Source organism: Meles meles, chromosome 20, assembly GCF_922984935.1.
Source record: "Meles meles chromosome 20, mMelMel3.1 paternal haplotype, whole genome shotgun sequence".
Classification (NCBI taxonomy): domain Eukaryota; kingdom Metazoa; phylum Chordata; class Mammalia; order Carnivora; family Mustelidae; genus Meles; species Meles meles.
In genome coordinates, this window is record NC_060085.1 from 7441387 (window position 1) to 7455012 (window position 13626).

Consider the following 13626-nt stretch of genomic DNA (forward strand, 5'->3'; position numbering starts at 1 on the left):
GTACCCTGCCCCAAGGGGTTCAAGGCCTTTTTTTTCTGCACTACTTCCCATCTGGCCTGAACTGAAGGGAACTGAAGGGAATGGAAATGTCTATGCAAATCAGGCCCACCCCCGGGGCCTCTGGGGGCTGCTGCAATGGGAGACTCCTGGTCTTCATGCTTGGTGGTCACCCACAAACAGAGTCGCAAACAAACACACAGATGTTTTGTCAGTGATGAGGGAGCGGCTCTCCCCAGTAGGTCAGGGTCCCTGGTCAAGCCTGCACCCATGCTCTGTACCTCCTCTCCGAGGGCTGCCCCCCATACTCTATCCTTGACCTCTGGCCTTTGTGAAAACCATTGCACCATGATGGGGGACTAGAAGAGACCAGATGTTGGGGGGGGTCCTCCAGTTTCCGATGTCTGCTCTCTAAATTGCTATCATGCCCGCGGTCAGCAGGGATCTTCTCTGAGGTGCAAGGCTGACATTGGCCACACACCACTGGGGACAGAGGTCACCTGCCATTGAGCCTTTGATCCACAGGAGAGGGCCAGACACGTCAACCTTTGACCTCCATCCTGGCTTGGGCCAAAATGGCCAAACTTTGAGCTTTTCAGTATGCAGGTCTCGAGGTCATTAACTCCCTTTCATTAAGGCTCGCTCACAATCAATATGCTGGTAGAGGAGTCCTATGCAAACTTCTTTCTCTACATCCCATTGTTTAGTTACTAGGTACGGAGAAGGTTCTCAATACCTAGATGAGGTACTCTGGATGCCTGGCACTCTTCTTAGCAAGGAGACCCAGCAAGAAACAAAGACCCTATCCTCCAGGAGCTGGTGGTCTCATGGAAGAGGCAGTCAAGAATCAAGGTAAAAAAAATGACATCGTCTGTTAGAACGGGGTAAGCGTGCTGGTGTGTGAAGAATGTGGGGTAGGAAGGGAACAGTGGCTTTAGACCCAGAGTCACCCGAGGTAATTATTTGAGTAAAGACCTGAAGGAGGTAACGGAGTGAGTCATGCAGATATTTAAGGATGAGAGGTCCAGGCAGGGAGAAGCACCCGTGCAAAGGCCCTGAGGTTGACATGCGATTGACCAGTTCTGGAGAGAAGACCAGTGTGGCCTCAACCACAGAGTAATAAAGGGGGAAGGTGGGAGGAGATGAGGACAGGTCCTGCAAGGCCTTGAGGGCTGCAGCGAGGACTTTGGCTTTTGCTCAGAGTAAAACGAGAGGCACGAGGGTTCTGAGCAGAGGAGGGATGTGATCTAACTCTTGAACATAGGCTCCTTCTGAGGAGGGAAGAACACTGTGGGGAGTGGACGTGGAAGGAAAAGAGAATTCTGATCGTTCACTCAGCTCAAGAGGGGAGGGTTTCCGTGTGTCCCACTTACACGGCTAAGCAGACCAGACTCCGAAAGAGCTAACAAGTTGTCTAGGGGTACTCAGCCACTTAGTGGCACCCTCTAGATGTGAACGTGTGTCTCTGTGACTACAGCGTCATTGGGTAAATAATCTTTTTTTTTCTTTTTCTTTCTTTTTTTTTTTAAAGATTTTATTTATTTATTTGACAGACAGGGATCACAAGTAGGCCGAGGCAGGCAGAGAGAGAGGAGGAAGCAGGCTCCCCGTTGAGCAGAGAGCCTGATGTGGGGCTCGATCCCAGGACCCTGAGATCATGACCTGAGCCGAAGGCAGAGGCTTTAACCCACTGAGCCACCCAGGCACCCCTTTTTCTTTTTTTTTTTTTTTGTATCTTATGTTCCTGTGACATCGGCGGGGCGGGGGGGAAGGGGGGCGGTAGAGATCTTGAGACCCAGGAGACAAAGGGAGGACTTTCTCTGTTTCTGGTAATACCCCTGCAACAGGATTTTGAGCAAAGGAATTCACTCAAGAAACATGTATTGAAACATGGAGGACATGGGGAGATGGAGAGGAGAGGGAGTTGAGGGAAACTGGAAGGGGAGATGAACCATGAGAGACTATGGACTCTGAAAAACAACCAGAGGGTTATGAAGGGGCGGCGGGAGGGGGTGGGGTGGGGTGGGAGGTTGAGGAACCAGGTGGTGGGTAATAGGGAGGGCACGTACTGCATGGAGCACTGGGTGTGATGCCAAAACAATGAACACTGTTATGCTGTAAATAAGCAAATAAAAATAAATAAATTAAAAAAAAAAAAAAAAAGGGGCGCCTGGGTGGCTCAGTGGGTTAAAGCCTCTGCCTTCGGCTCAGGTCATGATCCCAGTGTCCTGGGATCGAGCCCCGCATCGGGCTCTCTGCTCAGCAGGGAGCCTGCTTCCCCTCCTTTCTCTGCTTGCCTCTCTGCCTGCTTGTGATCTCTGTCAGGTAAATAAATAAAATCTTAAAAAAAAAAAAAAAAAAAAAAAAAAAAAAAAAAAGAAACATGTATTGAGCCCCTACTGTGTTACAGCTACTGTCCTGGGTGTTGGAGCTACAGCAGGGAAGGACACTGAGCAAAACTTCTGTCCTGGGGGAGTTTACGTTCTAATGGGGGAGACAGACAAAAAGTATCAAAAACCAGGAAATTACATAGGATGTCAGAAGAGAAATACTGATGGGGGGCAGGATAAGGGGGTTTGAAGGGCCAGGAGTGGGGATTACAATTTTGAATGGGGTGGTCAGGACAGGCTTCTTGGAGGAGGTGACATTTGAGTGAATAATTGAAGGAGGTGAGAGACAAATCCATGTGGAACTCTGGGAGAAGTATGTTCCAGGCAGAAGAAACAACAGTGCAAAGGCCCTGCGGTGGGTTCAACTTAAATGATTGAGTTACCATCAGGAAGGTCCAGTCATCCCTGGCTCCTGCTGCTCTCTCCCCACTTCTGGTCTTTGCAACTTTGTTCTTTCAAAACACGTTTTCTGGGACGCCTGGGTGGCTCAGTTGGTTAAGCGGCTGCCTTGGGCTCAGGTCATGATCCCAGCGTCCTGGGATCGAGTCCCATATCGGGCTCCTTGCTCGGCAAGGAGCCTGATTCTCCCTCTGCCTCTGCCTGCCACTCTGTCTGCCTGTGCTTTCGCTCTCTCTCTCTGACAAATAAATAAATAAAATCTTAAAAAAAAACACGTTTTCTCCTCTGGACAAACTCCTGATGAACCCTCAAACCTTAGCTCTCAAGTTACAGCTTCAGAGAAGTCACCTCTAAGACCCCTGCCCCCAGGGTTTAAGAGTTCTTCCCCCTGGGCTTCTGCATACACTATAGGCTTCCCTTCCCCATTCTTTTTTTTCTCCCCAAGATTTTATTTGGCTATTTGTCCGAGAGAGAGTGCACGCTAGCAAGCACAAGCAGGGGGAGCAGCAGGCAGAGGGAGAAACTGGGGACCAGCAGGTAGAGAGAGAAGCAGACTTCCAGCTGAGCAAATAGTCCAAAGCGGGACTCCATCCCAGGGCACTGGAAAGGCAGATGCTTAAGAGTGAGCCACCCAGGCATTCCCTTTCCCCTATTCTGATTTTTCAACCTTCTGCACTGCGCTGTGAGTATCTCAATGTTGTCTACAGGATTTACCTATGAAGTACCAGTAGGTGCCTAATAAATCATTAAGCAAGTGCTGTTCCATCATTTGCTACATGGTATCCAAACTTCCTCCCACAGGACAGACTAGTAAATCTGCTTATAAAATCCTAAACTGGTTCTGGGAGGAGACACACAGCTGGTTGTGGTGGTGGTTTTTGGGAGGGGAACAGGGAGGGGCAGGATCATAGATCACGGGAGACACTTCACTCTAGTTTGTACTCCTGTAGTTGTTGAAATTGTCTTTACCCGGTGCGTGAATTACCTACGCAAACATAAAATGAATAAATAAAATTCTGCAACATAAAGGATTGAAAGAGCTTTCTAAATTGCAGAGTGGGTGGAGTTTTAAATATGCATTCACCATTATTCTAGCAGGGATAGAACACACAATGAAATACATTGTAAATTTTTATTACTACTACACAAAAATACCCATGTTATATATCAGACGCAAACAAAACAAAACAAAACAAAAAACCCACCTATGTCTTTAGTAGGTATTCGAGTCCGCTAGGTCCACCCCATCCCTGCCTTGGCTCTTGACTTGTTTTAATAACGAAATTCACCTTCAGTAATAGTGGTAGTAATACCATTAAGTGTTCGCTTTGTGGTAGGCATGACTTCATTGAATGAAATCTCACGACCTCTCCATTTTCCAGATGAGGAAACTGAGGTCTGTATTTCCCAGACCTCGTTCTAGGTCACTGAGCTCAGGGTCCAGGGCGAGCCAGGTAACCAGGCTCCGCGAGGCAGCTAAGGCTGCTATGGGTTCATGACGCCCCCTGGAGGTCGCCGGGGAACGTGGCAAAGAACCTAAAAATGAATATTTGGATTTCAGTTGTAAGGGTGCGCAACGAGGGAGGCCATCCAGGGTCTGCGGGCTCCCCACCTTGCTCTGTTTGCGGAGAGAGGTCTGAGAGGGGACAGGACCCTGTCTAGGAGGTGAAGACACAGACCTAATCTGTGTTTTGAGGGGAAAGATACCTCTCTACCTTGGGGGATCTGAGAGGCACGGGCCCACAGCCTCAATACTTAGGGTTTTCAGCAACAGACGAGGTCCTACACGTAAACAAACACACAAAACCACTTTATCGAAAACCGAAAAACCACCGAGGAGGGTCCGGGAAGCTAGATGGAGCGGGAGCGAGGCATGGAGGGCTTGACCGACACAAAAAGCGTAACAGGTATTGGTCATATTCTCTTAGTGCCCGCCCCAGGACCGCCCAGCCATAGGCGGGCCATTTTTCCAGACTTAACGCTCATTGGCTAAACGAGGAGAGTACGTTTTCTGGGAGGGAGTTCTCATTGGCTGGATTCCTGCACAGGCCCTTTGGGGGCGGGACCCAGAAAAAAAAGGCGCGTAGGGCCTACGGAAGGGGCGCGGCTTCTCGATGTAAGGTCACGTATTTCCAGGTGTTGCAGAGGGTCCTTTAGGCCTGGCGTGAAAATTGGAGCCTGGCGGTTAGTTTTGGGGCGAAGATGGAGGCACGCTGGGCCAGGCTCCGCCGACGTCGCTCTTGCATACTCAGCTTTCCAGCGCCGATCCGAGCGGGGTGCGCGGTGTCGCAGGCGTGATGTCATCGCTAGGCGCCGGGCGCAGCCCGAAGGAGCCTTGACCTCGCGTTGGGTGCTGCACGACAATGCTGCAGCTACTACGGGCTGCGGCGCGCGCCTGGGCTCGGCCCGCGGGCTGCCGGGTGAGGCAGGGGACTGGAGACGGGACCGGAGGACAAAGGTTGGAGGTTCCGGGGGTCGTTTCTCACACTCGTCCCCCGTTTACAGGGCTTGAACGCGCTGGCGGAAGAGGCAGCACCCCAGGCGGCGAAGCCGGAGTCGGTATCTAGCGCGGGTGAGGTTGCCAGGGTCGCTCTAGGAGGGGCGGCAACCGAGAGTCCCGACGCTCGGCCCTGACCCGTGACCTCCCCATCGCTTCAGGTCCCCAGGCGCCCGTGCTGCGCAGGTGCGAGCTCCCGGTACCCGCGTCCCGGCGTCCGGTGCAGGCCTGGGTGGAGTCCCTGCGGGGCTACGAGCAGGAGCGCGTGGGTCTGGCCGAGCTGCACCCCGAAGTTTTCTCCACAGCGCCCAGGTGGGTGAGAGTGAAATGGTGAACTGAGTTCCAGAGGGAGAAGGAGCGGGGCTTGAGCCTCAGCGTCTTCACGTGCCAAAAGGGGACGACGGTTTTCCCTGCCAAAGAGTTATGTGAGGTTGAGGTCTAAGAGTTAACGTCCTGGAAGTTAAGGTCGCAGAATTCTGGAGCCGGAGTGACTGAGTTCGAATCTTGCCTTCCCTCTTGTGTTTCGGTGTCCCCATTCTGTCAGACCTCAAGAGGTTTCTGTGATGATGAAATGAGTTCATTCTGACACCTAATAAGTCATGTAGATGTGTTGACTATGGTTGCTGTTGCTGAATTTTGCAAAAATAAGCACTAACAATGGTTATGCCCTGGCATAGCCTATTTGCATTTTGGTTAAGTAGGTCCTTAGAGCGACCCGAGGATAGGGTTCAGTTACCCTTGCTTTGTGGACAAAGAAACTGAGCACAGACAGGGTAAGAAATTTGGCCAAGCTCACACAGCTTGGAAGCTTTAGAACTGGGATCTCAGCCTTATGTGGGCCAACTCCTTGGGCGGGTTTATCGCTTGCCAAGGTGTATGTTGCCCCTCAGTTGCTGCGTATCGGGCCCATAATAAGTGCTGTTAGTTTATTACTGTTACTGATATTGGCATGGTTTGCCCCTTGCTTTTAGAGTCCCAATCTAGTAGGGAGTGACAAAAGACATGAAAAACAACATATCTCGTGTATTCTGTAAATACTTACAAGGCATCTGCTACGTGCCACGTTCCATTCTGGGTGTTGGGAATTCAGCAGGGAGTGAGCACCAAGGTTGCGGATGTTGCGTACAGTGCAGAGCAGGGCTCTGCAAATCTCTTCTCGAAAGGGCCAGATAGTAAACCTTTTAAGCCTTGCAGGCTCTCCTGTTGCCATGACAACGACTCCTCTCTGCCGATGTAGTACAAAGTGGCAATAGGCAGTTTGTAAGCAAAAGCACATATTTACAGAAACAGGCAGCAGGCCAGATTTGGCCTACTAGCCATAGTAGCTTGCCAAGCCCTGGCAAGCTTCCCCAGCGGTCATGTCCAATGTAGCCCCATAATGTGAGTCGTGTGTGTAATTTACGTTTTGCTGGTAGCCACATTTAAAAAAAAAAAATAGGAAGAAACAATCTACTTAATTTAACCTGATCTATCTAAAACAGTGTATTTCAACATGGGGCCCTGGCCACATTTCAGGGGGTTGGTAGCCACAGTGGCCAGTGTGCAGGGCTGGAGAGGCAAATCAGTCCCTAAAAAAGGTCGCAAGGAGTAAGTTGTAACAATAGGAAAAGAGTAAGGTACTGTGAGAAGGAGGAAGAGGTGGCTCTCTTCTTAGCAAGGAGGCTCCTCTCGGCGATGTCCGGGCTGAGACTTTCTGGCTAAGGAGGAACCAGCCAGAGGAAGAGCGTTTCAGGCAGAGGGAACAGTGAGCACAAAGGCATGGAGGCTGGACCCCATTTCACAGAATGGAAATGGAGTGGGCCTGGAGGTGGTGTGAGGTGGGGCAGAGAGGGGCAGGGGCAGATCGCACAGGGCCCTGGAGCTGGATGGTAGGAGCCCCTGTTTCCGTCTGGTGAGGTGGGGGAGGGCTCTGACCGGAGGCGGGCCTTTCACGGGCTCTTCTTTCTCCGTAGGTTGGATATCTTGCACCAGGTTGCCGTCTGGCAGAGGAACTTTAAGAGAATTGTGAGTGGCCGAGTGGGGTGAGGTTGGCAGAAGGATGCAGAGGAAGCTCCTCGGTTTGGCTTCTCTGGACTGCTAGGCTGCTCTGAGCCATTCACTGATAGGTGACTTGCCAGGTGTTTTCTGAACACCCACCGTGCGTTAGGCATTGTGCTAGCGGGCAAGACAGACAAGATCCCTGCCCTGATGAAGCTCATAGTCTCGTCAGAGAGGTGAACGTGAATCAAGCAGGCAGGCTTGTAAATGTATGGCAAGGGAGGTTGTCCCGGAGAAAAAGAGACATTTAACCTCAGGTGTGTAGTAGGTGCTAACTAGGTAAAGGGGGCAGTGGCGCTAGGGTAGAGGTAGTGGGAACAGTATGTGCAAAGGTCCTGCGGCAGGGACAACAGGGAGCCTGGGGTGGCCACAGAGGTCAGCAGGAGCAGTGGTGAGTCGTTTGGATTAGTTTTTTTTTGCCAAGTACATTGAAGAAGCCGTTATCAATCAGGGTCTCTCTGCTTTCCATCTGCTTATCTCAGAAGTCCAGTGAGTCGTCTCCCTACTCACACACTCCCTGGCTCCCCATAGTCCTAAGAATGAAGTCTTTAGCTTAGCATGGAAATCTCTCATCATCTCCCCACCCCATACCTCTCCCTGATTTTTCTCTAGCCTCTACCCACATTTCCCCACACCACACCTTCCTTTAGTGGCCACCACATTAAAATCATTCAAAAAATACAGAGTGACTACCATGTGCCAGGCAGCAGAGCCCCTGCCTTTCTGAGGCTGACATTCTGGAGCAGATGAGGGAACTGTTGATTTCTTTATCCTCTCTCCCCAAGTGCTGTGTGCTTGTCCCAAAAGAGCCCTAATCTCTGTCCCTCCTATTGTGGGGCTCCCCAGTGGCGAGTCCCCACTGCCCAGCTCACTGCTGTCTTCCCAGGCCTGGGCCCTTTCAGCAGTGACAGTGTCTGCCTCGGGAACCTGACCATCCACCTCCTCCCTTTGCACCCGCAGAGCTATGCCAAGACCAAGACTAGGGCCGAGGTGCGGGGCGGAGGCCGGAAGCCTTGGCCGCAGAAAGGCAGTGGGCGTGCTAGGCATGGCAGCATCCGCTCCCCGATCTGGCGAGGAGGTGAGCGGGGGCAGGGAGGGAGGGACCCTGGGGGTGTCTTCACACCCATCTGGTGCGATAGCTTGTCGGTCCCATTCCTTCCACCTGGGCAGAGGCAGTAGGACTCTGGCCCTCAGACCTCACTGCCCATGTGCGGGTCAGAGATCAGAGAGTCGTCCACTTTCCCAGCCCCCACCAGCTCTGGCCTTGGCCTCTCACCAGACTATGGCCACAGCCTCCTGTGGCCCTGACTGCTGTCTTACCTCTCCTGGGCCACCCTTCACACAGCACCCAGAGTGCTTTCCCTAAGCCTCCCGGTGGCTCTTGGAGCCGTTTTGGGAAGTCCAAGCTCCTTTCCTTGGCATTCCAGGCAGCGGTGCCTGCAGACCACCCCACCCCCACCCCCCACCGCCCTTGTTCCTCCACATCCTCTCCGGCCAGACAGCTGACGTGTGTCACCGCCCCTGCCTGGCCAACTCTTCTCGTGTGTTCGGGCTAGGCCTCTTCCAGAAAGCCCTTCCTGGCCTCCTTTGGGTCCCCCACCCCCCACGACTCCTGGTACCACCCCAAAAAGAGCCCTGATTTCCTCTACAGTTGAACCTCTGTCTGAAGGTGAATGACACGAGGCCGGGGATCCTGCCCATCTTCTTCCCTGATGCATCCCCCCCGCCCCCGCTCAGGGCCCAGCGGAGGGAGGACGCACAGGTAGATGGGCCTCGCTTAAGGTCTGACAGCTGAGGACATCGAGGCCCACTGTGGAAAATGTCACCTGTCCCAGGCGACGCTGGGCCCAGTGTCTCCTCTCTGTCCCTCCCCAAGGCCCTGTCCCCTTTGCTGATTCGGTTTGCCTGCCGGCAGCCTCCCTACACCAGCCACTGTTAAGAAATTTCTGTACTCTACACCCAGCTGGGGTCCTCAGCTGTCCACACGTCTCTGTCCCTGCAGGAGGCATCGCCCACGGCCCCCGGGGCCCCACGAGCTACTACTACATGCTGCCCATGAAGATGCGGGTGCAGGGCCTCAAGGTGGCGCTCACCGTCAAGCTGGCCCAGGTACGGGCCTGATCCCACCAGGAGCTGCTCGGCTGCTCAGGGGGGAGGCTGTGGGGGCTGGAGAGCTCAGGCAGCTTCTGGGGGGCTGTCAGGGGCTCAGCCCGTCCATTCTTCCTCCTAGGATGACCTGCACGTCGTAGACTCCCTGGAGCTGCCGACCTCCGACCCCCAGTACCTGACCGAGCTGGCCCGATACCGTCGCTGGGGGGACTCTGTGCTTCTTGTGGACTTGTGAGGGCGCAGGACAGGGCAGGGGTGGGGGCTCTGGGTGCCATCCTCTGCGGGGTTCACCTCCTGACCTCTGTTTCAGAGCCTATGAGGACATGCCCCAGAACGTCGTGGCAGCCACCTCCGGCCTCAAGACCTTCAACCTGATCCCAGCTGTCGGTGAGCAGAGGGCAGTTCTCCCCGCCTCCAGGTCCCCAGCAGTGCATGGGCCAGTTCAGATTCTGCACCTGCCACCTCCTCAGCCCAGCCCTTAACCTTCCCCAGACAGAGCATTGGGAAAATGCCATCCTTGAAAAAGGCTCTATCGAGGCTCGGGTCGTAGTGCTGGGCATGGAGTGAGTGGACCGGCTGCTGGCTGCCCTCATCCGGCTCCTCCCTCCGAGAGGCTGGGAGGTGGGATCCAGTCTGGCTTGGGCTTGTCACACCCATCACCACACTGAGTAGTCCCGAGAGCTCTTTTTCCGTCTCCTGATTGCATGACTGACTTCCTCCCGGACAGCTGCCCCTGAGGGTCTCACCTTGGCTCCTTGAACTCCTTGCTTCCTGTGGCTCAGGCCCCAGACCATGCTCTCCCTCCACTCATCTCTTAGCTCACCCTGTCGGGTCTGACTTTAAACATATCGGGAATTCCACTTACCCCCAGCATTTGCGTCTCCCTCCTGGCCCTGGCTCCTGCTCTCCTCTGCAGCCTGGTCTTCCCACCACAGCCAGCAGAGAGCGCCCGTGAGCACCCGGGCCCCGCCCCTCCCTCCCTCTGCCACAGCGCTCTGCGGTTCCCCCACTCCCTTCTGGGTCAAGGCCCAAGTTCATCCTGAGGCCCACAGGATCCTCCACAACCTGCCCCATTCTCTCCCTGCGCTCCTCGCCACCCCCACTTGTCCCGCTCGCTCACTCACTGCAGCCACAGGCCTCCCGCGTACATTCGCGCCTCTGCTCCCGCTGGAGAGGGTGGCGAGGATCACAGCCCCAGCGCAGGGCTGAGCCAGGCACGCAGGAGGCTCTCGATCAGAAGCTGAGCTAAGGACCGTCCCTTGCCCAGGGTCTTGCGGTCAGTGAGCAGCTGAGCCAGGGCCCGAGCGTAGCCTGCAAGATCTGCGAGCCCGTGTCGGACCACAAGGGGCGGTGCTGGGAGGGCTTGCTGCCTCGGGGAGGACACGGCCCCCCAGAGGTGGTAGGCAGCCCGGCCTGGACCGCATCTCCGCCCCCCACCCCCAGGCCTGAACGTGTACAGCATGCTCAAGCACCAGACCCTGGTCCTGACCCTGCAGACCATCGCCTTCCTGGAGGAGAAGCTGCTCTGGCACGACTCGCGCTACACGCCTCTCTACCCCTTCCGCCTGCCCTACCGCGACTTCCCCTAAGCCCCGGTCCTCTGCCCTTGGGGGCCCCTCAGCCTCCCTCTTCCTGGACCCCTCCGTGCCGGGTGCTTGCCCTGAGCCAGGCCGAACCCCCAGCAGGCCTGGGAGCCTCGTACCCACCCTGTGAGAGCAGGGCCGCACCGCCCGAAGCCCCTCATCCCCGTGCAGCCGTGCGCAGAGTGGCCGAGCAGGCGTCACCACCAGATGGGGCAGCTCGGCACATGGGCCCCACCGGCCTCTGGCCCCAATTTTCTCTTTCATTTTTAACATTGAGACTTTTTTTTTTTTTTTTTTAATCAGAAACAGAACGGCTCATTGCCATTTTGTAAATACTTCCACTTGGCAAGTCTGGCTCTTTCCTCAGTGCTAGGTGCTGCTAGGTACCTCTCTTCAAGGGGCAACCACAGGGCCGTTTATAGCGATGACCCACAGTCCGCTTCCCTAGGATGAGTGAGGCTCCAGGAGCGTGCAGGGGAGTCGTGGCACCGCTGTGCCTAGGAACCCGCTCCCGCTGCCTCCCCACTGCCCAGGGCTGCCCCCGAGAATTCACATCCCCAATGGGGCTCGTGCTACCTTTGGTCATGTTCCTGCAGGCCAAGCAGGGGGGTTGATTATACAAAAAGGAAGTGTAAACCAGAAGCTTTTATCATAATGATTTCCCCCAAGCTGAGTCTGAATCCCTGTGCTCAGTAAATGAGCAAATAAAAAACACTGAACCGGCATCCTAATTGTGGAGTCTGCTGATATCTGCTCCCCAAGCTAATTTTCTTGTAATAGTCCTAACAGACTACCACGTGGTCAGTTTCCTTAAAGTCAGCCAGAACGGACATCTGCGCGTGTCGGTCTAGCCAAGGGGGGGCGGTGACCACCCATGGGCTAGGCAGCCCTTTGCCAAAAACATCTCTGGAATGCGTCTCTGGGGAGTGCCTTCAGAGCTCACAGCACATTCTTTGAAAATCCTCATGGATAAAAACTTTGATCCTTAAAGCACTAGACTTGACCAAGTAAAAAAAAGCCATTTGGAGCCTGTGTAAGGATGGGTGCAGAGGGCGGGTGGGAAATGCCCCTTGGGCTGAAGTCAAACTGTTCCCTACCTCTCCCTGTGCCTCTCACCTGCCACGTGGGGACGCGAGGCTTGGAGTAAGACCCAGCTGTTCTGAGAGCGCCCAGACAAGTCTCGATCATCGTAGCTAGAAGGCAGGCTGCTTAGTTGTCCACCTCACAGCGGTCAGGAAACAGCAAGGCCAACTCCCCCACCCCCCACCCCCGCCTCCTGCTGCGGACTTTCCAGAGATGTGTTGGAACCTGTTCAACCATACCGGAAACCTGCAGCCAGGCCAAGGATGAGAAAAGGCATCAGAGAAAAATGATCTGAGTGGCGCCTGGGTGGCTCAGTCGGTTAAGCATCCGACTCTCGGTGTCGGCTCAGGGCAGGATCTCGGAGCCATGGGATTGAGTCCTGTGTCAGCTCCGCGCCGGGAGTCGGAGATTTGTCCCTCCCCCACTCAGGAGCATGTGTGGCCTTTCTCTCTCTCAAATAAATCGGGGCGGGGGGCGGGGAGCAGATGCCTGGGACTCCAATTGTTGGCGTCTGCCTTTGGCTCAGGTCTTGATCCCAGGGTCCTAGGATGGAGCCTCCTAACAGTCTCCCTGTTCTGCGGGAAGCCTGCTTCTCCCTCTTCCTCTCCCTGCTTGTGTTTCTCTTGCTGTGTTTCTCTCTGGCAAATAAATAACTTAAAAAAAAAAGAAAGGAAAGATGATCTGATACTAGAATGTGTTTTCAAATAATTGGGAGGCAGCGTGTGTATTGGTCTCCTAGGGCTTGCCTGAACCAAGTACCACAGCCTTCGGGACTGAAGTAACAGAAACATACTGTCTCGTGGTCCAAGAAGCTGGAAATCGAAGATCATGCTGTTGGCCAGGGGGTTCCTTCTGAAGCTGTGAGTGAGACTCTCTGTCCCATCCCTCTTCCCCGGCTTCTGGTGGTTTGCTGGTGATCCTTGCTGTTACTGGGCTCATGGTCCCCCCAAGGTCTGTCCTCGTCTTTAAATGGCAATGTCTCTGTGGATGTGCCTGTGTCCAGAGTTCCCCTTTTTATAAGGACCCTGGTCATGGGTTAGTGTCCCGCTTTCCCTGCCGTCACCCGACCTCAATAACCAACCTCATCTTACTCATTTGCAGGTCCTGGGGGTTAGCACTTTTATTTTTTCCTTGCAGGGTAGGTGGGGGGGGGGAATTGATCCCATGAAGGGGGCTAAGGGGAGAAATGGAACCAGATCAGCCGTGAGAACCATGGAAGCTGACACACGCGGTTTCACCGCGTATCCCCTGCTGTTGTCTGCGTTGGAAATGCTCTATAATGAGCCTTTTAAAAAAGAAATGAGTGAAGACATTTCGTCGGGGGAGACGTTGCTACCCTTAAGTCCTTCTCCCACCCTCTGGGGACATGGACTGACCCAGACAGAGCCCAGAGAGGGAGGGCACTTCGCAGTTAGCCATTCCAAGACAACACCCAGGACTCAGGCTGAATTCTGGCTTAAGAAAGTGAAAGCAAAAGCTAGAGCTGGGATCCCACTTGGAGGGCAAAGGGCGAGAGGCAGGCAGCTCTGAA

At 54.3% G+C, this 13626-nt stretch overlaps 1 protein-coding gene across 1 annotated transcript; it reads left to right on the plus strand.

Moving 5' to 3' along the window:
• The first annotated feature begins 4876 nt into the window (after positions 1–4876).
• On the plus strand, positions 4877–12624 carry MRPL4 (mitochondrial ribosomal protein L4). Its single transcript, XM_045992178.1, has 9 exons — positions 4877–5206; positions 5292–5358; positions 5445–5595; positions 7236–7287; positions 8281–8398; positions 9323–9429; positions 9551–9660; positions 9740–9816; positions 10873–12624. The coding sequence occupies exons 1-9, from the start codon at positions 5150–5152 to the stop codon at positions 11016–11018; spliced, it is 885 nt and encodes a 294-aa protein (XP_045848134.1). The 5' UTR covers positions 4877–5149; the 3' UTR covers positions 11019–12624.
• The last annotated feature ends 1002 nt before the right edge of the window (positions 12625–13626 follow it).